At 40.0% G+C, this 21,466-nt stretch overlaps 1 protein-coding gene across 1 annotated transcript in view; it reads right to left on the bottom strand.

Annotated features, from left to right (window-relative positions):
* The window catches only part of LOC121656679 (F-actin-uncapping protein LRRC16A), a 36,782-nt gene extending 20,273 nt beyond the window's left edge, over positions 1 to 16,509 (bottom strand). Inside the window, exons 1-3 of the mRNA XM_042011796.1 lie at positions 16,065 to 16,509; positions 11,487 to 11,584; positions 6,916 to 6,966 (exon numbers count right to left, since the gene is read on the bottom strand). Of these exons, the coding sequence (XP_041867730.1) occupies positions 6,916 to 6,966; positions 11,487 to 11,584; positions 16,065 to 16,104 (189 nt within the window). The 5' untranslated portion in view covers positions 16,105 to 16,509. The remainder of the gene's footprint in view (positions 1 to 6,915; positions 6,967 to 11,486; positions 11,585 to 16,064) is intronic.
* Positions 16,510 to 21,466: the final 4,957 nt, after the last annotated feature.

Genomic DNA, 21,466 nt, shown 5'->3' with positions numbered 1-21,466 from the left:
ATGCCTCCTGGACGCCACCCTGGTGAGGTGTTCTGGGCACGTCCCACCGGAAAGAGGCCCCGGGGCAGACCCAGGACACGCTGGACAGACTACATCTCTCGGTTGGCCTGGGAACGCCTCGGGATCCCTTCGGATGAGCTGGTGAATGTGGCCGGGGGAGAGGGAAGTCTGGGTTTCCCTGCTTAGGCAGCTGCCCCAGCGACCCGATTCCGGATAAGCGGAAGAAAATGGATGGATGAATGGAAAAACAAGTGGCACGTGAACATTGCTGCAGGCTAAGCACACACCACCACATGACAACTGTCACACAGCAAAAACTGTGTACAAGCAGTTTGGAGGGTCTTAAATTGAAAGTGTTGACTTAACTTTCAAACTCCCCCGATCCTAATCTGACCAAGTATCCACAAGATGTGCCAGAGCAAGCCAATCCATTGAAACTCCACCCCGGAGCCCTCAGAACCCAAAGGATCTACTGCCAACAACTCGGCCCCTAGTGATCCCACGCCCAGTGATTCCACGCCCAGTGATCTCATGCCCAGTGGTCCCATGTCCATTCTTTGAGGGGTCAGAGCCGGTTTGCCTGAACAAGGGTGACATATGCAGCACTTGACAGGTGGTTTTTATGTTATGGCTGATTGGTGCCCCAGCCCTAATTTAATTGGGAAATCTCACTCAAACTGAGGATCTAAGACTGAAGTGTTTATAGTGAAAAGAAACATCACAAAGCTTTAAATCTGCAAACCAGAACCAGATGGTTCTTTAAATGATTTGTTATTCCAAAAATGTTTTTCTAAAAAGTTAATTGACTAAAATAATAGTTTTATCTTTCTTTTCATTAATATAGCATGATGCTTATTCAATAAATGATGGCTACTTTATGACTCAGTAATAAAGTAGTTATTGTGAGACGGAGAAAAGCAAAAATTGTGGTGGCAAAAAAATTAATAAGGAATCCACAAAGCAATAGGAGACGTCACAAAAGCATTATCAACTTGTAAAATGTTATATTTAAACTTTTTCCAAGTTGCCACCAACACAAAGTGCAACACTGACAACAAAATGGAAATGTGTGAAGTGAATAATTAAAACTATTCAGGAAGTAACATAGCAGTGAAAGGATTGCTTTTTATTCCAGTGGATTTGGATGTGGACATAAGCAGCTATTTGTTATTCTGTCATTAATTAATGCTTAGACATTGATGCTCTGTAAGGGCTTTGTACGGATGTACACACTTCCTGGTGGTATTTTGTAAAAAGTATCATTTGGACTTACTTTAATTTATGGGACTTTTCTTATAACTTTTCAATAACTTATCTCTGGCGCTGACGGAAGTCGGCGGCCTCGCCAGTAGCTCCGTCTTCTTTCTCCTTATTTAAGTGTTTTTTGCACTTTTCTACCCTTTCCTTTTCTTTCTACACGAGTCTGCTGTGTATTTATATTATATCCTAAGGATATGGAGTATTTGGAGAGGCAAAGTTGTAGTAGAATCCTTGTTTATTCTAAGGAGAAGCTACTCGAACTATGGACAATAGGGCGAGCCGGCATTGTTCACCCCATACCTGCAGAGCTGCGCCGCCCGTATCGCGGCTGCCGAGCTGGAGCGAAGCTAAAGGCCAAGCTACAGGCAAAGCGGTGGAAATACAAGCCCGCAGTTCCTTCGATAGTTATGGGGAACGTAAACTCTGTGTCAAACAAGATCGACGAGCTGGCCGCCCTCGTTAAGACCCAGAGGACCTACAGAGAGTGCAGTGTAGTGTGTTTCTCTGAAACATGGCTGAGCAGCAGCACGCCCGATACCACCGTGGAACTACCTGGATTTTACCTGGTGAGAGCGGACCGGGACTGTAAGCTCAGTGGCAAGAGGAAAGGAGGAGGACTCGCACTGTATGTGAACAACAGATGGTGCCACCCTGGGCATGTTACGGTGAAGGAGACTGTCTGCAACCAGGACACGGAGCTTTTAGCGGTGAGTCTCCGACCATACTACATGCCACGGGAGTTCTCCCACACCATCGCCATTGTTGTTTACGTTCCTCCACGGGCACACGCTGACACCGCGTGTGACGTCATTCAATCCGTCGTTGCCAGGCTGCAAACACAACATCCAGACGCGTTCGTCCTAATATCTGGGGACTTTAACCATGTCACACTGGACAATACATTGCAGGACTTTTATCAGTTTGTAAACTGCCCCACCAGGCAGAACCGGACAATAGACCTCCTGTATGCAAACACTAAGGATGCATACACCGCCATACCCCTCCCCCCACTGGGAAAGTCCGACCACAACTTGGTCTATCTCCAGTCTCAGTACAAGCCAAAAGTACAGAGGCAGCCTACAACCACCCGCTCCTTCAGGAAGTGGACCCCTGAGGCAGAGGAGGCTCTGAGGGACTGTTTCAACTCCACAGATTGGAATGTACTCATTGAGCCACACAGTGAGGACATTGAGGGGGTTACTCACTGTTTCACAGACTATGTGAACTTCTGCAGGGATACTGTTCTCCCTATTAAGACTGTGCGCTGTTTCCCCAACAACAAGCCCTGGATTACCAGCGACATCAAGGAGGTCCTCAACAGAAAGAAGAGGGCGTTCAAAGATGGAAACAGGGAGGAGATGAAGCAGGTACAGAGGGAGCTCAAGATTCGCCTGCGGGAGGCCAAGGAGTCCTACAGCAGGAAGGTGGAGCAGAAGCTGCAGCAGAACAACATGAGGGAGGTCTGGGAAGGGATGAAGACCATCACAGGCTGCAAGAAGAACCGCAGCACAGCAGAAGGGGACACAGAGAGAGCAAACCAGTTCAACCAGTTCTTCAACAACGCCCCCTCTCTCCCAACCCGCCCACCACCCATCATCATCAGCCAGCAGGAGGACACAGGCAGCGCCACAGCACCCATCACCATCACGGGTCAGCAAGTCAGCAGAGAGATGAAGCGGCTTCGCCCTGGTAAGGCAGCAGGTCCGGACAAGGTGTGCCCGAGATTACTCAAGGCCTGTGCTGCTGAGCTGGGGGATCCCCTCCAGCGGGTCTTCAACATGAGCATCAGTCTGGGGAAAGTTCCAACCCTGTGGAAGACATCCTGTCTCGTCCCAGTCCCCAAGAAGCCACACGCGAGTCAACCAGAAGACTTCAGGCCGGTGGCTCTAACATCACATGTGATGAAGACCCTGGAACGGCTGATGCTCCACCACCTCAGACCCCAGGTTCAACACGCCCAGGACCCCCTGCAGTTTGCCTACCAGGCAAAGGTGGGGGTGGATGACGCCATCCTGTACCTCCTTCACCGGGCACACACTCACTTGGACAGTGGCAGCGGCGCTGTGAGGGTCATGTTCTTCGACTTCTCCAGCGCCTTCAACACCATCCAGCCCACTCTTCTGAGAGACAAGCTGCATAACATGGGAGCGGACTCACATCTGGTCTCCTGGATTGTGGACTACCTCTCAGAGAGACCACAGTACGTTAGGCTGGGTGGCTGCACATCTGACACTGTGGTCAGCAGCACCGGAGCACCACAGGGCACTGTGCTCTCCCCTGTCCTGTTCACAATCTACACATCAGACTTCCAGTATGAGTCTGAGCTCTGCCACATGCAGAAGTACTCAGACGACACTGCCATAGTTGGATGTATTAAGGATGGACAGGAGGAGGAGTACAGGAGTTTGGTGGAAGACTTTGTTGGCTGGTGCAGGGCGAACCACCTGAAGCTGAACACTTCCAAAACCAAGGAGCTGGTGGTGGACTTCAGGAGGAACAGATCAGACCTGACGCCCGTCTCCATAGAGGGTGTGGAGGTGGAGTCGGTCAGTTCATATAAGTATCTGGGACTGCAGCTTGATGACAGACTGGACTGGTCAGAGACCATCAACGCCATCCACAAGAAAGGACAGAGCCGTCTGTACTTTCTAAGGAGGCTGAGGTCCTTCAACATCTGCAAGAAACTGCTGCTGATGTTCTACCAGACTGTGGTGGCCAGTGTCCTTTTCTATGCTGTGGTGTGTTGGGGAGGCAGCATAAAGAAAAGGGACGCAGCACGGCTGGATAGAGTGATCCGAAGGGCAGGATCTGTGGTGGGCACAGAGCTGGACTCTTTGGTCTCAGTGGCAGAAAAAAGGACCTTGGACAAGATCCTGACCATCCTGGACTCCTCCTCTCACCCTCTGCATAGAACTCTGAGCAGGCAGAGGAGTGTGTTCAGCCCCAGACTACTGTCCCTGACCTGCTCCACCAACAGACTCAAAAACTCTTTCGTACCCCGGGCCATCCGGCTGTACAACATCTCGCTGAGGGCGCAGGGGTCACAACCACAACCATAGTCTGAATAGTTTTTATGGACATGTGCCTTTTTCTCATTTGGAAGCACATTTGCTCTTATCCCATTCTGTTAACACTGTCTCAGCAGTTTTTGCACATCCTGCACTTTTTCACTCATGCACCTTGTTTGGCTACCACCGTCAACATATGTACATACTTGATCACCTGTACAGTATATATGTACATAGACCATAATAATGGTCTTCTTTATCTACCGTTGCCTCTATTTAATTTTAAATTAGTCTAGTTATGCTTAAGTACTAACCCCTAATGTCAAGTACTAACCTTTAATGTATGTATATGCTACTGGATGCTTGAATTTCCCTCGGGATCAATAAAGTATCTATCTATCTATCTATCTATCTATCTATCTATCTATCTATCTATCTATCTATCTATCTATCTATCTTATGAAAGTCTTTGAAAACTCATCAGCCAGGATTTGTTTCGAGTTGTGGATCCACAGTCATTTTTCACAGCCACTTAATGGCAACAGAATCTCCTAAACCAAGTGTCTCGCATCCACAGAGTGTTTTAGTTCAACATCCAGATTCCCTCTGCATCAGACTTTCCCACTTATTTATAAGTCGTCTGGTTTGACTCACACACTGTAAGTAACAAACCCTGGAAAGATACCAGTGTGTCATTAAAATAGTGGCTGAGAAAAAGGAAATGGCATCAGTAATTTGAGAGCTGCGTTTATCCAGCGCTTGACTTCTCTTGTAATTTCTGCAAAAACTGCTTATCAAGCTTAAATCGAGCAAGTTTAAAAGTTCGGGCTTCAGCTGAAACGTGTGTTAGAACAGGAACTCATTTTCAAAGGTGATCATAACTACTTTTACCTGAAGTTTGTTTTTCTGTAAATGGGTTAAAAATCTTAAAAATACTAAAACAACATTCTGTCTTTTGTACTGTTTCAGTTTTATGGCAGTTACGATTCTCTTTGATTTTTCTAGGAAAAAAACTACTTTACTTTAACTTTTAACTCATTCCACTGTTTTTTCTCTGTATCTGCCTCTAGCCCTCTGGCTTGGACTTTTCTTCCTGTCACTGTTTTCCTTTCCCACAGGCTGTGCTCTTACAGCTGCACTGTGGGTAAAACTATCAAATATCTCCATGTGGCGGGACCTGTTCTCATCCGGGTAGAGAGACATAGTGACTGAGTTAGAGAGCTAGCATAAAGGGGAAACACATGCAACAATTTTAGGACATCCAGGGAGCAGAGAAGAAGTAAATATAGAAATCTGAACATAGTACTAATGTGTGTTTATTCAGTTTGGTATGAAGGACAAAAATAGAGATTAGTGAAAAGTGTTATAAACAGGAAGCAGGTTAGAAGGGTCTCTCTATTGGCACAAGTTTATATCCATAAAGAGACTAATAATTAAAGATGAATGTATCTTACTCTAACTCAACTGTTGCCCAGACTTGCATTGAGTCACATGTTGCTTCATGAGGAACACAAAGTAGTCCCACAGACACCACATTTCTACACCTAATATTCTGTGGCAAACGTGAGTCAATCTGTTGCTGAAAATACTCCAAGAAAAATGCATTTCTTCTTCCTGTTTGGGAAGTTAAAGATAAAACAACCACATCTTAATTTCTGTTCTTGAGAGAGAAACTATAGAGAATATAAAGTATAAAAAATATAAAATGCAATCTTTAGATGCCATTTTATAATCTTGTTTGCCCTGAGATCCTCTAGACTGAATTCTGACTTCACGATAATGTATCTGTACTCAAACAGAAGGATCAGCCTCAAAACTAATTGTTTCAAGATTAAAATGATTCTTCCTTATCAATTTAACTACTTTTAAATCCCATTTCATACCACTTACAAGAAAATATAGATGGAAATATTATAATTCCTTTAATAAATGAGCCCCTCCTTTCCCCCTACAAAAAAACATACACGACTGCAAATCCGGCTTATTACTTAGCATTGCATGAAATTTCATCTCCTCCCTTCTTCACCAGATTCGACAGATTTCAGCCAAACTAAGCAAAAACTGCCCAAACAACAATGTCAGCATGCAGGGGAAATGTGAGCACAGTCTTTTCAAGATGGTGCTCCTGTCCCAGCATGCAACCTGATAGGACACAACTTTCACATCATTAGAGACTCGTGAGGTGGTAAAGATGATCGAGAGAACATCAGCGGGTTTGGACTTCAGCTGAATAGACTGGGTAAAGAAGTCTGAGAGCACAGAGAAATAAACTAACCCATTCTTGGTAAGAAATATACAAAATTCCCTCTCTCTACAGTTTAACAGATAATTTGGAGATAAAATGTTATCAGTACAGTACAGTGTTCTAATTTTTGATGAATTATAAACTACTGTGAGTCTAAAGTCATCTTAGCTGGCCTGCAAGTCTGCCCTTAAGCAAACAGATCCTAAAAAGCAGATTTTTGGAAGGTTTAAGATGTTGTAATTTAGCGTGTCAACATAAAATCAGCAATTCGGTACCAAAAAAAGAATAAATATAAATAGATAAATAAATAAAGCAGCAAATAAAAGTCAGAGGAAACAACATTTAACAGCAGAGAATGAATGAAATTCATGTTTCATAACACACACATTTAGGTTTACTCACCTTAGAAGGGACCCGTGCTGTCAACAGATAGGCCCGGTGTGATGCCAAAGCCTGTCGACATGGAGACAGAGACATTGTTAAAATGGAAAGTCTAAATCACAGGACTGAATATTACTGAATTATTTTGATAATGATCCCACAATAAAAAGATATAAGAATTTATTAAAATAGATCAAACAAAATTTGCATTCTCATCTTGGAGGATAGTTTGCTCCAAGACTGTGAAGATAATGGATTGCCCCTGGTTGCAGAATCTCATCTTGACATATCTCTGAATCGAGACTGTCTCTAATGATGGCAAACCTTGTTTCTCCAATGAGGGAGAGGGTGCCCCACACCATCATACTGCCTCCACCAAAAGTTGCTACCCTGCTGAACAGCTTTAATCACACTACGACTCTATGATCCAATTACTGTAGGCAGAATCTGGACGGACTGCTGAACATACCATTCCTCCACATGTTCTGGTTCCAGTGCATGAAGCATGAACTAGCTCAAACAGGTCTGACTGTAAAGAGCAGCTGTGAATGAGCTGTGCTAAGTTTATGTCTTAGTCAATAAAAACATTCAACACTGAGTTAAAAGTTTTTATTCTCACAGTATTACACACCAATTTATGTCTTTTATTGCTTAACAGATCAGACAATAAATAAATAAATGAATGAATGAAAGAACCATTCCATTTAAAGATAAAAGAAATAATAAAAACTAGTTAATTTTGAGACTATGTGTGTGGATCAGTCCCTCCGAGCCTCACATCCCAACAGCTTTGCCTATTTTCTCTTGCAAAGAAGCTAGAAGGAGTGATGGCCTCTTGTGTGAGTTTTTCTCTAAGAGGGTTAATAATATATATTATCCTCCACCATGTGTTGAACCTTTGTTCTAGCAGAGAGTGAGTGCACATTATGTCTGCTCAAAAGCTGACAAAAATTAGTAACTTATTCTCACCCCAAGTGTCTGAGATGTTTGCAGAATTACAGCTGAAATGTTGAAAGTTAAAAGGTCCTCATCACATTTTTTTTCCTGCAAAGATGTTAAAAGCAAGAGGGGGAGGGGGCTGAAGGGAAAGTGCACTGAGGCTGAGCCAGCTGTGGTATGTGCAGCAACCAATTGTTTAGCTGAGCAAAGTCTCTCCAGGTCAAGTCTGCTTAAGGCCAGTTACAGCAGACAAGATATGAAGTCTCAGATTCATGGCAATATCAGAAAACTGGCTATGATATTGGCTCGCCTGAGGGTGAGAATTATGGAGACAGACAGACAGTACGACATTCAAACAACCTGTTCTAGTTTAAAACGTCTGGAAACATCCTGTTTCAGGTGCTTGGCAGACGTGAGCAGGGCAGATTCATGTGAGTGAGTCTACGTAGGCAAACTGGGCTCAAGGGCACCACTAGCAGTTTCTATTGTAAACAGCTCAGATTTTTTAAAAACAGATTTTGGACATAGAGAATGTAATGTGTCTGGAAACCGCATTTATAAAGGAGTTTATAAATAATTTATAAATAAATACTTTTAACAGAAATCAGTTTTGGTAATTGTTTAATTTTCTAGATACATTTTTTAAAAATGTACAAATTTTGACTGCTGGTTGAAAAAAAGAGCATATATACTTGTACATACACTCACTGGCCACTTTCTTACTTTTAAATAGATCCAATATTGCTCGATAACACCAAAAGCAATAGCCAATCACATGGCAGCTTCCCAGATGGTCTGATCTGATTTCAGAGACTGTGGATCTACTGGGACTTTCACTCACAGCCGTCTCTAGGGTTTACAGAGAATCAACCAACTTGAGCCAAATTATCAAGATTGCAATCATTGAAAAACTTTTATTTCTCCTCAATGTGCTTTACAAAATAGTTTTTCATTAAATGTTTATTTACACAATGGAAAACTAATCCGTCTGACATAATTCTGAAAGATTTTGTGTAACTTTGCTCATTTAAAGAAATGATTGCATGGGTTTCTTATGAAATACAAATGTATGAAATACAGCCCTGGAATGCAGTGCACATCCCTGTGTGTGCTTGTGTGTGTGTTTGAGTCCCGACACTGTGTAGCCGTCAGTGGGCTGCATTAGTCAAGTCTTGACAGGAGTTGCAGAACTGTGGTATGTGGATAAAGGGAAGATATTGTATGAGTTAAACTTATGGAATTTTAAGAGATGTGTGTTACTGTACTTTTCTGACTGAGATCAAAAAGCTTAATCCAGAAGGTGTCTTTTTTATTCCTTATATCTACTTTTTTTCCAATTTCACTCACCCACATCTGAGATATAATTCCACATACCTGTAGTCACATGAAACCACATACCCTGCAACAATAACACCCACGCTCCTCAGCAAGAGAGTCTGTAATGTGCTCTGCTTTTACCTATTCATACAGTCTAAAAAGCATCCTCAAAATCCAGATAAGCAGTCCACATTTGACCTCAGACCATTTCAAGTCTTGCTGAATATATCGGTAAATGTTCCATTATAACCCCCAAAACAAAAGAGAAAAAAAAGAACAAAAGGAAAGGACTGACAGCCGGTGGATGCTGGGAGGTTACCAGATTCCTTGTAATCACCTCGGTCTACAAACTGTTCTGTTTTTGGTCTGAAGCTGTTATCCATGGCTTGGAATTGGCTGTTTTAATCAAAGCAAGGGAAAACACACACACACACACACACACACACACACACACACACAAAAAAAAAAAAAACTGTTTTGGGAGGGTCCTTTCCTATTTGAACATTACAATGTACCCCCAGCTACAGAGAACTTGGCATGAACCTGAACTATGACAATGACTTAGACCCCAATTCACCAGGTTTATCTTACAATTAGCCACATCATATAATGTGTTGTTTGTTATTTGAGCCACTTATCAAAAGAGTGAATGTTTCAACATGAGTCACTGCTTCTGAAGTACAGAGCTGAGACGGTTCTGCATCCATTTTACCAGTTAACTTGTAAGACAGGTAAAGACCTGGAGAGAAAAGGAAGTATTAACATCATGACTCACAACAGCAGCTTCTTTCAGACTGAGCTACCGTAGCTGCAGTCATTTAAACTATTTAACAACCACATGCAGCCTCAATGTGGCACAACCAAAGCTCCCAACTCCTAAACCACAAATTAAACATTAGAACCAAGACCAGTACAAAGTGGCATCTCTGAATAGGGCTGTCTTCAAAAGGAGTAATGAACTGTGTTTTGACTGGTCCCCAGTCCCCGGGGACTGAAAGTACCAGTTACTCTTGTGGCCTTGAGAACAAGATCAAACTGCTCGCTTCTCGGGGAGAATGTGACAAGCTGTACTGATGCAACTTAAATTCCTAAATGATAGAACAAAAACCACTAAATCTATATGATAAAAGAAAGATTTTCCTCTTTGCTGCAAGTCTGAAGGGCAGCACTGATCTATAAGAAATCATGGAAGCACCACAAAAAACAAACAATTATTTAAAATGTGCAACTATAAAGGCAAATAATTCAAGTAATAAATAAGTGTGTACATAATTATACATAAATAAAAAGATTAATACATAAGAAAACATAAGGACTAAGACATTTTCACATTTGATTATTTATTAATTTTTGTCTTAAATGAATATTTTATTAATTTATTAATTTTTCTTTTTTTATTATTTAGTTCATCCCTTTATTTTTTTTAGTGTTTTCTATTTTAATTTTTTCTCACTTTATTTCTGCTTTGTTGAGGTTTTTATCTCCAGCTTTTGCGCTGAGCCAGTAAGATGTGAACGTGAGCATTGTTTCCTCCTTATTAGCCACATTTGTTATGAGAAGAATACTTAACTTATTTCATCATCATCATCCACCTAAATTTGTTTATGACGACATTTGAGGCAGGAAATGAACAACATTATTTCTAGTCCACACAACCTGAATTTGAAGCTTGTTCTGACTTTTTCTAGCATGTTTATCATCTAAGAACTAATTCTGTGACTCAAACAGGACTGTAAGCTGCATCCTACAAAAATTCTGAACAAACTTTTAATTCAGGTCCTGTAGATGCAAAACACATGAGGATTTAGTCACTACTGCCCAAACTCACACAAATGCTAAATATTGCATGATAAATATTTACAGGGGAGAAACAAACTTCTCATTTTATTCACTGTATTGTAGATGTACTCAAACATTCCCATTACACATCCCCTCTGCGTTAATTTATATTTACCATGTAGAATATTACTAACTCTTTTCATTACAAAGTACACACTTAAGATGGAAGATAATAAATTATTGTCATGGTAATAAACTTCAGGCTATCAAAGCCTTGCCTTAGAAAAATAAACGGCTGTGACGTGTCTTAGTGTCTGCACTTCCTGGTTCATATTTAACTGCACCTTCTCACTATTCCTGTAGCAACATGCCCACATCAACACAACTTCACTGGATGGTTTTGCATTAGGAACAACACTTTGCCAATCATGCAGAACATTTTACAATCATTTATCAATACAATAAATAAGATAAAAATAAATAATTTAGGAAAACATGGATCTAAGTGGATTCACATTACAGTATCTAGATAAGAAATCTGAATGAGTCTCTCTTACCAGTACTCTGTTCTCCACTTTGTCACCTTTGACCTCCAGCTGGACTTTGCGCCTCAGGGTCAGTTTCACGCTCCGACCCACCGCCTCCCGCACACTCTCTAGATCACAGAGCAAAGAAAAGGATGAACAACATAGAGCAATTAACACAGCAGCAGCTGGAGGGCTCACATTACAACTTATTATTACACAATAGACACAGGGCTTCAGATGGAAGGATTGATTGCCTGTAGCAGCATTGTACTCTTGTTCAGGATTCAGCTAGCTGTGCCACAAACAGAAGTGGCCACTACATGTCATGTGATAACTAAGGGAGTGAATTTAAGTGGAAGTGAATGTGGCCCAATCTCAGTTCCCTCCCACCAGGCTTTAATCTCTCAATTTTTGCTAGGGTGAGGTGCACCTTTTCTCATGGTTAACAAGTCAAAGTAGATGTGCACTTCAGCGGGGGTGTTGGGGGCCATTCAGATAGATAAATGATCATTGTAACGTAAGCCCCAAAAGTAAAAGGGGCATCTGCTGTACCTTCTAGAGTGCAAAATACAGGGAGGAGGCCCAAGTAGAGATAGACTGTGATTCGGCCTTTGTCTTTCTCTAACTCTTTAAACAGGCTCATGATTGGTAAGTTCATTCATTTTACATACTGTAAACCACCTATAGGCCAGTATTTACAATTTTATATATGAAAGTATATTAATCTTTTGTGACAAAGTCTAATTTATGACATACTGTGATGGAGCTCAGTGAATGTTAGTCCACTCCTTTTTGTTCCTCAGTGATAAAATAGAAAAAAAAAATACAAGTTAGTCCAGCGTTTCTCAATCCAGGTCCTCAGGACCCCGTGCCCTACTCGTCTCAGATGCGATCCTACTCTAACACACCTGATTCAGATTAATGAATTTCCTAATGAAGTTCTTTGCAAGCCTGTTAACAAGCCATTCGTTTCATTCAGGTGTGTTAAAGTAGAGTTACCTCTACAACGTGCAGGGCAGGTGGCCCTGAGGACCAGGATTCAGAAACACTGAGTTAGTTCAAATCAGCACTTTAAAAAAATAACTATTGTTACTTTTCTGTTAAAACTGTAAGTATCTGAAGCTTCTGAAATGTCTCTTTATAGAAAATGTGCATCACACCTGTTCGTAGAGTGAAACTAGACTGTACTGTTGTCAGAAGGCAGTACTTCAGGCTACATTGCGCAATGCCGTAATCAATATAGGTACATAAAATTATTGTCAAAGAAACCTTGCGAGACAAGGCGAAAAAGAACAAATCTTGTACCTGGTGCTGTCTTAACCAGAGTTTAAAAGAAAGACCGCAAACTTCTTTTTCTATGATTGTTGGTTGCATGTTAAAAATTAACATTTTAGATATTTATTTTATTGTCTGCTTCATGTAACCCTACATAAATGTGCTGATTGTAATTAGTTTTAATATCACACTGATAAAACCAGTTATTAACTTTATATTGCAGCATTTAAATGTATAGCGAGAACTATAAACTATTAATGACAGTATATCTTACATTTTACAACCTTTTCTATTGATGGAAAATATATGCAAAAATTAAAGCAAATCATTTAGTTTTTCTGTAAAAGGCCCCAGAGGCATGATAAACCTTTATTTCTTTAGTGGTGGGAAAATCTGGGGGAAGGATGGAAAAAGAGGGGGAGGGTGAAGAAGTAGGAGTTGTTAAGATTAAGCAACATACAGAAAGAACAGAAGGAAGAATGCGTAAGGTGGCAGAGGAGATCAAAAGAAAAACATGGTAATAAAGAAGAGGTGAAATGCAGGTGAGAAAAGTGCATGAGAATATGCACAGCAAAAAAAGACAGAACAAATGAGCAGGAGAGAGATGGCCTGCCTTCATGACATCATGCTGCTCCCCTCCTGTCTGCACCCAGACACATGATGAGGTCATGAGAAGGACCAAAACATTACAGCATGAGGCAGCGTAAGGGCTGATCAGAAACACATGGGCTTCTCTCTGCATCCAACTCACTCATACGAGAACCAAGCATTTCCTGATTAGTTTATAGTAAGAACCTGTGACAAGTAAAAACTGAAACACTGAGCCCTCACAGCTTATAATCTGCTCATGAAGACTCAGCTTAAAATATCTGATTTAATGAAACCTCCCTAGCTTCTGAAACTATTTAAAACATGGCTCCAAGACCCCACAATTCCATCAATTAGATCAGTCACGACATTAAAAGCACAAACAGGTGCAGTAAACTGTTCATCACAATGCAATTTTCTACTGGGAATCACTGACTTGTGGCCCTTATGTTGATGTTACATTGACATATGTTACCCCAACATCATAGATTACATACCTATAGATGGCAGAACTCTACCACAAGGCAAGAATAGCTTGAGTTTTGCCAATTATTTTTATTCAAAAGTCAGAAAGAGTCCTACCCAAAGAAGCCTCACACCAGAACTGACAGGAAACAAATTATCCTACCAACAGTGCCAGGAAATACGGGTCAGATTAAAGGATTCAGTGGTCATGCACCAACAATTTAGGAGTCTTTCTACAAAACAAGGAGAGTCTACACAAAACCAACCAGTTGGTTAGATGTTGGAGATGGTCAGCTTAAAGATGCAGTGTGTAATCAAAGGTCAATGACAGAAAAATGTGATTATATAATTGCAAACAGTTTCTATTGGTGTCTAATTTAATAAACTAAATAATACTTTTTATACTCTTAGACTGAGCCATTTATATCTACTTGCTGTGGGCCAATATATATGGCAGCGGCCTGTTTGTGCCACCATTTTTACTAAGGTGTCTCTAAATTAAGGGTGTCGAAAGTCGGTCCTCGAGGGCCGCGTCCTGCAGATTTTCAATGTTTCCTGCTTCAACACACCTGACTCAGATGAAATAGATCCAACAGCCTGGATCTATTTAATTTGAGTCAGACCGACTTTGGGCGCCCCTGGTCTGACTCATTCTGCTGGACTCAGGGCTGGTGGCTAGGGGTAAACACCTGCTTGCATGACCAAACGAGTGACTAAAAGCCCCAGCTAGCCCACTGTTTACTTCTCAAGAAAGCTTGCACTAAGTTCTCACATTATCAGTTCAGGGCTCACAATTGTGCACGTAAAATTGGAGTGGTGCACCAGCAGCCACTTCATAGCACAGATCACAGCAAGCCCACCACAGGAACAACCATCCAAACACCCAGAAGAAGGCAGAAGAAGGACTCAGCCAGAGCACACAGCCATGAAGCACAACTCTCCAGGGGCCAGGGGCAACAGTGTATGTCTTTAAATATAAAAAATAATCACAAGGGCAAAAAAATGGTTTTTTTACCTGATTAGGATTATAATACAAAAGATTAATCTAAACCTATTAATGACAAACAAAAATTAAAAAAGAATTCTTTGTTATACCTTCATATTTGATAATATAATACTCTCTTTTCATTAGTCTAAGAATCAGGGCAGACCTGTCAACCTTTATTTTTAGTTCTTAAACTGCTGAAGATGAGCTGCATCAGGTCACTCTGTCCTATAAAAACCAGAAGCAGGGCTGACAACAAAAAGCCCCATTCATCACTCAGTGGCATACTGTGTGAGACTGGGCTGCAGACAACGTAACAGAGAGCACGGGGTTATGAGCCAGCTTCATCAAGCAGCAATGACTTTAATTTAATCATTAATGACAGTTTTGGATATACAGAAACGTGCCTAGATCCTGTTATTTTTCATCTTTTGCTGCTAACTTTAAGACACCTACTTAAAGGAGTTATGACCTACTGTCGTTTGTATCTTTAATTTAAACTCCATACAACAAAACACTGTTCCAAAAATAGCAGATACAAACAGCTTTAGTCCAATATGAGTCTCCAAAGGTCAGTTAAACTCCAGCTTATCAGCACAGGATTTTAACAACCTTTGCAGCACCAGTAATACATTTAATGTTAAAGTCAACAGTTTAGGCTACTTTCTCCTGCAAAATTGCAGATTTGCTGTTCTTTTTGACGCTCAGTGATCCAGGCAGTCTGTGTTGATAATATCTCACAATCCAAAGGAATTTCGCAGGACACACCCCTCTCCCAAAGCCCTCTATCCCCCACTTCAGATAAGGAAGTGGCAGAGTAGAAACTCAGGTAGCCAACCAAACCCTTAGGGCATAAAAATAACTTTTCCGTATACATGCAGCCACAGAGCAGAAAATATGTACAAAAAATAAAAAATGAAAGAAAGAAAAAAGTGAGTGTTCCTTCCGAAAGTCAGCTATTGAGGCAGTGAGTGCTGTGATTCATTTATAAAGCTTCAGCTTCTCAACAGGCTACATATAAACTATTTAGATATTTTAAGGCAATATTTAGCGACTAAATAGTGAGTGGTTGCAATTCAGTAATATTTCAAAGCAAAAATACGCCCCATTAAAACGTTTAAATTCTCTTAAAGTTGCGTTAATGACTTGTGGCATTTTTGATCGTCTAAATGTACCATAACCTGGTACAGTCTTAGCTGACTACTGAGATCACTTTTTAACTTAAAGTCTCTAGGTTAACAAAGCAACAAGTACTTCGCTGACGAGGGCAGTGAAACGCTACGTCTTTAACTTACCTAACAGTTCGTTGGAAATGTCCGTCTTTTCCTCCGACATTTCGTCTGCCGAGGTAAACACCGAGGTGGAGTCCGGTGGCGAGGACAACAGAAACGGGTAAACACGCAAGGAAAAGCTGGAGACGGACCTTCAACTCGAGAGTGGAAGTGGCAGAAAAAAATACGGTAAAGGTGTAGTCCCGTCTTCTTTGGTTACCTGTCGACACCCTGCTTACCTACCTAACTGTAACTGTCCGCTTTCCATCCCTGCATGCCTACACAGACACACAGACACGCACTGGCAACACAACACAATCATGCACGTTTTTTCTGCATTATAGAGCTTGGAAGAGATAAGAAATGGCTAAAGAAAAACTTTCTTTGAAAGTGGCTTCAGTATTAAACTTGTATTCAAAAGTGAGGACAGTCGGTGCGACTATGATAACAAATCACGCAAATAAATTTCTTCACTCGCGCACACAGTGATCCCTCCTTTCCTTTCCTTTCCTTTCCTTTCCATGCAGGCTTGTGCTTCCAAAAGTAGTAGAACAGCGACACCTGGTGGCGTGATGTATGCATCACAACCTAGTACTTATTCCTTTTTGCCTTCTTCTTTTTTGTACATCTTTAGACAATATTCTGTCCATGTATGTGTTGGTGTTTTTTTTCGTGGTTATTCTGAGTACCTTTGCGGCTGTTTGCTTGGTGAAGTTCTTTTTCTAGTGAGGTGAATATAAATCTGAATCTGCTCTCATACTGACCGCTACACACACTGAATCTAAATCACATCATGGCTGTTATAAGAATAGCGCTATCACTTTAAGAGATAGTATGTTTATGGTGTGAGAGGTGGAGCAACGAAGGAGATGCAGCGTCGGGGGTAATGCATTAGGAGAAAGATAAAAGAAAGTGTTTGAATGAGTTTTTCTTTTCTTTTTTTTTGTCACAACTGTTTTGAGAGGGACTGTACAGTCTCTGGACCAGATCTGAGCAATAAATGCCACAGCTGCTCGGAGCAACTTGTGCAGCCTGCTCCAGGCACAAGTTGAGTCCGGTGTCTGTTTTCCACTGTTGGATGAAGTGAAGGGGGTTAACTCCGAAGCTGCGGTGAGGTGTTTTTCTTCTTCTTCTTCTTAATGCTCTCTATGTGCAGCTGTTGTTAATTTGAATTTTATTTCTTACTTATTTTTTCTTTCAAAAATATTTGACATATGTGAGTGTACTTCCACAGAAAACTGTCAGAAGAGGAAGTTAGACTTTGTGTGTGTAACTGATTCCGTCACTAGAGGGAGCCATAACTGCTCCTTTAAAACTGGCAATAAAACCTACTGGCTGGTGTCGTGCAGAAAAAAGCACCCCTGCCGTGAAAAGCATATATATATATATACACTACCGTTCAAAAGTTTGGGGTCACTTCCCTATTGAATCCCATGACAAAGTGACCCCAAACTTTTGAACGGTAGTATATATATATATATATATATATATATATATATATATATATATATATATATATATATATATATATATATATATATATAAAAATAAATTTATTTATTTTTCTTTTTATCAGCAGGTTAGTTCATGCTTTTGGTAAGGCTCATTGAGAGGGGGTGCTTTTCACGGCAGGGGTGCTTTTTTCGGCATAACACCGGCCAAACCTCTGTCATTCTGTCAGAATGATGGACGAACGGGATGTGTAGTGAGGGATGCAATTGTTAGAAATTTGTTTTTGACAGGTTCTTTACTGATTATGCAGTGATGAATAACAGGACAACTGAATATTTTATTTTGTTTATTGTGTGATGAAATCGTGATCTTGTATTTAAATGAAATGACTTTAAAAAAAAAAAAAAAAAAATTATATGCATTGCCTCTAGCACTACATGACAGCACCTGGGTCCAACTGGACTCAAAGCGGTCTGACTATCACTTAATTATGACGTCCCATCCTGTTTGAATTCATGCTTGTGTTGTCCTTACTCTCAAATGTAAGTCGCTGTGGATAAAAGCGTCTGCTAAATGACTGTAGAATAGAATAGTAGAATTGAATAGAATATTTGTGTGTGTTATTGGATTTGTTTGGGGGTTTATTTCATGTGGACATGATAATGTCATGTTTTTATTTTTACTTTTTTTTATTGTTTTATTTTACTACTCTGGAAGACTTAATAGAAGCCTGTCCCTATGTTAAATACTTTATCAGGTGTAAAATACAAAAATAAGCATATTTACCGAATAAAGAGTTCTATTATTTGATCAGCTGTTAGGTTGTACCGCAGTTTCATTCTGAAACCTGCCTTGTAATCCTGCCCTCTGTTGGGATCAGGATAATCCTGTTTTTTTTTTGTTTTTTTTTAGACCAAAGTTATCCGGATTCTACTCAAAAGTTGTGATTAACCCAAACTAAGGGTTGTATCTGGATAACAGCCAGGACTGGATTACGTTATCCAAGTGGATTTCCGGATTTCCGTTTTGAACAACGGATTTTCATGATTCACCAACACACTTTATTCAACTGAAAAGGCTCCAACAGTTTTTTGTAAAGCTGCACAATGACCCATATAAGTCAGGTGTTAAAGCAAGGGAACTTGTAAAACCTGTAGGACAGAGGCTCCTGAGGGCTGAAGTCTAATAATAGTAGTAATAATAATAGTAATAGTTTTCAACATTGTGCAGTCTATTAATAATGATTATTATTTCAGTCAGAGGGGGCAGGGCTACTTTGAAAACAAAGGTTCATGGGACAAGCAGATTCAGCTGAAATTTAACCTTTTGTGATTCCTGTGCTGTAAATGTGAGTTATGTGCTTTACTTCCTGTGTTTTGTTTACAGTTAGACAATGTTGGAAAGTTGTGCTCTGTTTGAATTTTAGAGTTGGTACCATGGGTGAGACAGACAGAACAGGAAAGAAACCCACCACCACTGCAACCAGTATTAATAAAAGGTGTACAATAAAGTTCAATGCAATTCTAAAGTAAATTTTAGATCAATCAAAAATTAAATTTGGAACAAGTGGAGTCTTTTAAGTTGACTTTCCATGAAACTGAGTCAGTATGATTTAGTCTTTATTTTAAGACCTAAATAATTTGGATAAATCTTGAGTTATTTTAAACAACTAGATGGTATAAACATTTATTAAGTGAACTAATGGGTTTGAGTAAAGTCTAATGGTTGATACAACTTGACATGTTTAGTTTCAGCATTTGTAAAAACAAAAGCAGTTTAAGACTACGAGTTACCACCCAAATTTCTAGTAAACTCAACTAATCCGGGATTAGAGTGACGTGTACTTTAATCATCTGAGGCAAAAGTAGGACAAATGAGCTTAATGTGCATCTAGAAACACAAGACTGGTGTGTTCAGTTTAATATTCTCTTATACTCTCAGCTGTCACTGAACAGTGTCTCTCAGCTTGAATGCACAGGTATTCTAAACACCACACACATTTATACTCACCAGACACTTTATTAGGTACACCTTGCTTGTACCAGGTTGTACAAATTTTCTTCTTAAGAAATATCTTAATTCTTTGTAACATAAATTCAACAAGGTGTTGGAAACATTCCTCAGAGATTATGCTCCATGTTGACATGACAGCATCGCTCAGCCGCACATCCACGATGAGAATCTCTTGTTCCACCACATCCCAAAGCTGCTCTATTGGATTTTTGGTGACTCTGGAGGCCATTGGAGTACAGGGAACTCATTGGCATGATTAAGCATCCAGTTTGAGGTGATTTGAACTTTGTGACATGGTGCATTATCCACCATGCTGGAAGTAGCCATTAGAAGGTGCTACACCGGATAGACATGGTCAGCAACAATACTCAGGTAGGCTGTGGAATTAAAACATTAATAAATATGAAAATGAATGAGTTGAATATGAATCTCATTCAATCCTAGATATGACTTTTATTACAAAAGCAATGGATGATGCTGTCAACATCTCTCACTTTTAGATCCTGAGAGACAGACATGCAACACCAGGTTATTCTCCTCAGTCCCAACAGCTAGGAATCATATAAAATATCCTTTTCATAGCAGGAAATTTAAAAAGGTTTTTGGTTTTGGAGATATGAAGAGTTTGATTTGGACAGTTTTTAGCTCCACTTTAGGATAGTCAGCACCCAAGGTGCAATTCACATATGGCCATTTTTTTCCAGCCTTTTTCACAAAAAGCTTGCACGATGGACATTGTAAAAGACTTTGTGGTAGTCGATAAACTCCAAAAGAAGGCAGCATGTCCCTGCTTTGAGAAGTGTTGTGATTGGTTCCAAATGAGGGGTCTCTGATTCCCAAAGAGGTTTTGACTGTACAGAGCCTGTGTGATAGTTACAATTAAAGTCCTGTTCACACAGAGACAAGCTGAGATGTATCCATTTAAATTTTTAATCATTTGGACATTTTATTAAAATGGAACCAGTGTTTTGGTCCTAAAGTGAATGTAGGCCATGAGAAACTGCAATTATTTGAAAATGTATATCCTTAGTGAAAAATACGCTACTTAGTAAGTTGCATCTTGTGCATTAAGTTTGAAAACTTAAGGGGGTCCTCCAAGAAGATAGGTTGGGAATCACTGGCAAATATAGTGCACCAGTGATAATCAGCACATGGTGGCTGTGGTCTGAATACTGGAAGGGTGGCTCATGAAGATTTCAAGTCAAAAATATTTGAGCTTACCATGCAGAATATCACAGTTCCAAAGGAAGTGGTCAGGAAGTGACTGAATTATGTAAGCCCACAAGGGAAAATTTCTTAAGACTATTCATGAAGTAATTTCATTTTCCATTTTTAGTCAGTGCTGATGAAATATGATGTATGACTAAAAGACAAATAATAATTCACACTCACCCCTAGGGTCAATTTAAAGTCACCAATTAATCTAACATGCATGCTTTTCTGTACTTTGGGAGAAAATGTTTAAAAAAAACAAACACTGAACCTTCTTGTCCAAAGGAAAAGAAAGAATTGTAAAAAAATATTTTCTTTATTTTTTTTCTTTGTGCAAATATTAAAGGGTTAAAAATGAGAAGATGAAAAAGCAGAAAAAGAATTAAAATGAACTGTGTATATAAAAAGATTCCATCTGGGGAAAGGGACCTTGAATCCTAAAGTTAAAAGCCTAAACCTCACATATCAATAGAACTGTATGAATAAGTGAAAAGTTCTGGTTAGTTTTCTTCATTCTGCAAAACACACAGCATGCTGCATACTGTTTTTTTAACATTAAGCTTAAAACTTACCTATATGAGAGTTTATGCTTGCCTTACCAGTTGTTTTGTACCTATACTTTCTTTAATATATTCTTAAATTCTTAATTCTCTTATTTGCATCCTCACCCTTGATTTCTTTTGTATTCAGGTTCTATATCTTTTTTGCATATTGCTTTTATATTTTATGTATATTTTTTCATCTGTTCT

This window comes from Melanotaenia boesemani, chromosome 17 (assembly GCF_017639745.1).
Source record: "Melanotaenia boesemani isolate fMelBoe1 chromosome 17, fMelBoe1.pri, whole genome shotgun sequence".
NCBI lineage: Eukaryota > Metazoa > Chordata > Actinopteri > Atheriniformes > Melanotaeniidae > Melanotaenia > Melanotaenia boesemani.
The sequence above is the reverse complement of the archived record's forward strand: the minus strand, read 5'-3'. Positions and strand labels throughout refer to the sequence as shown.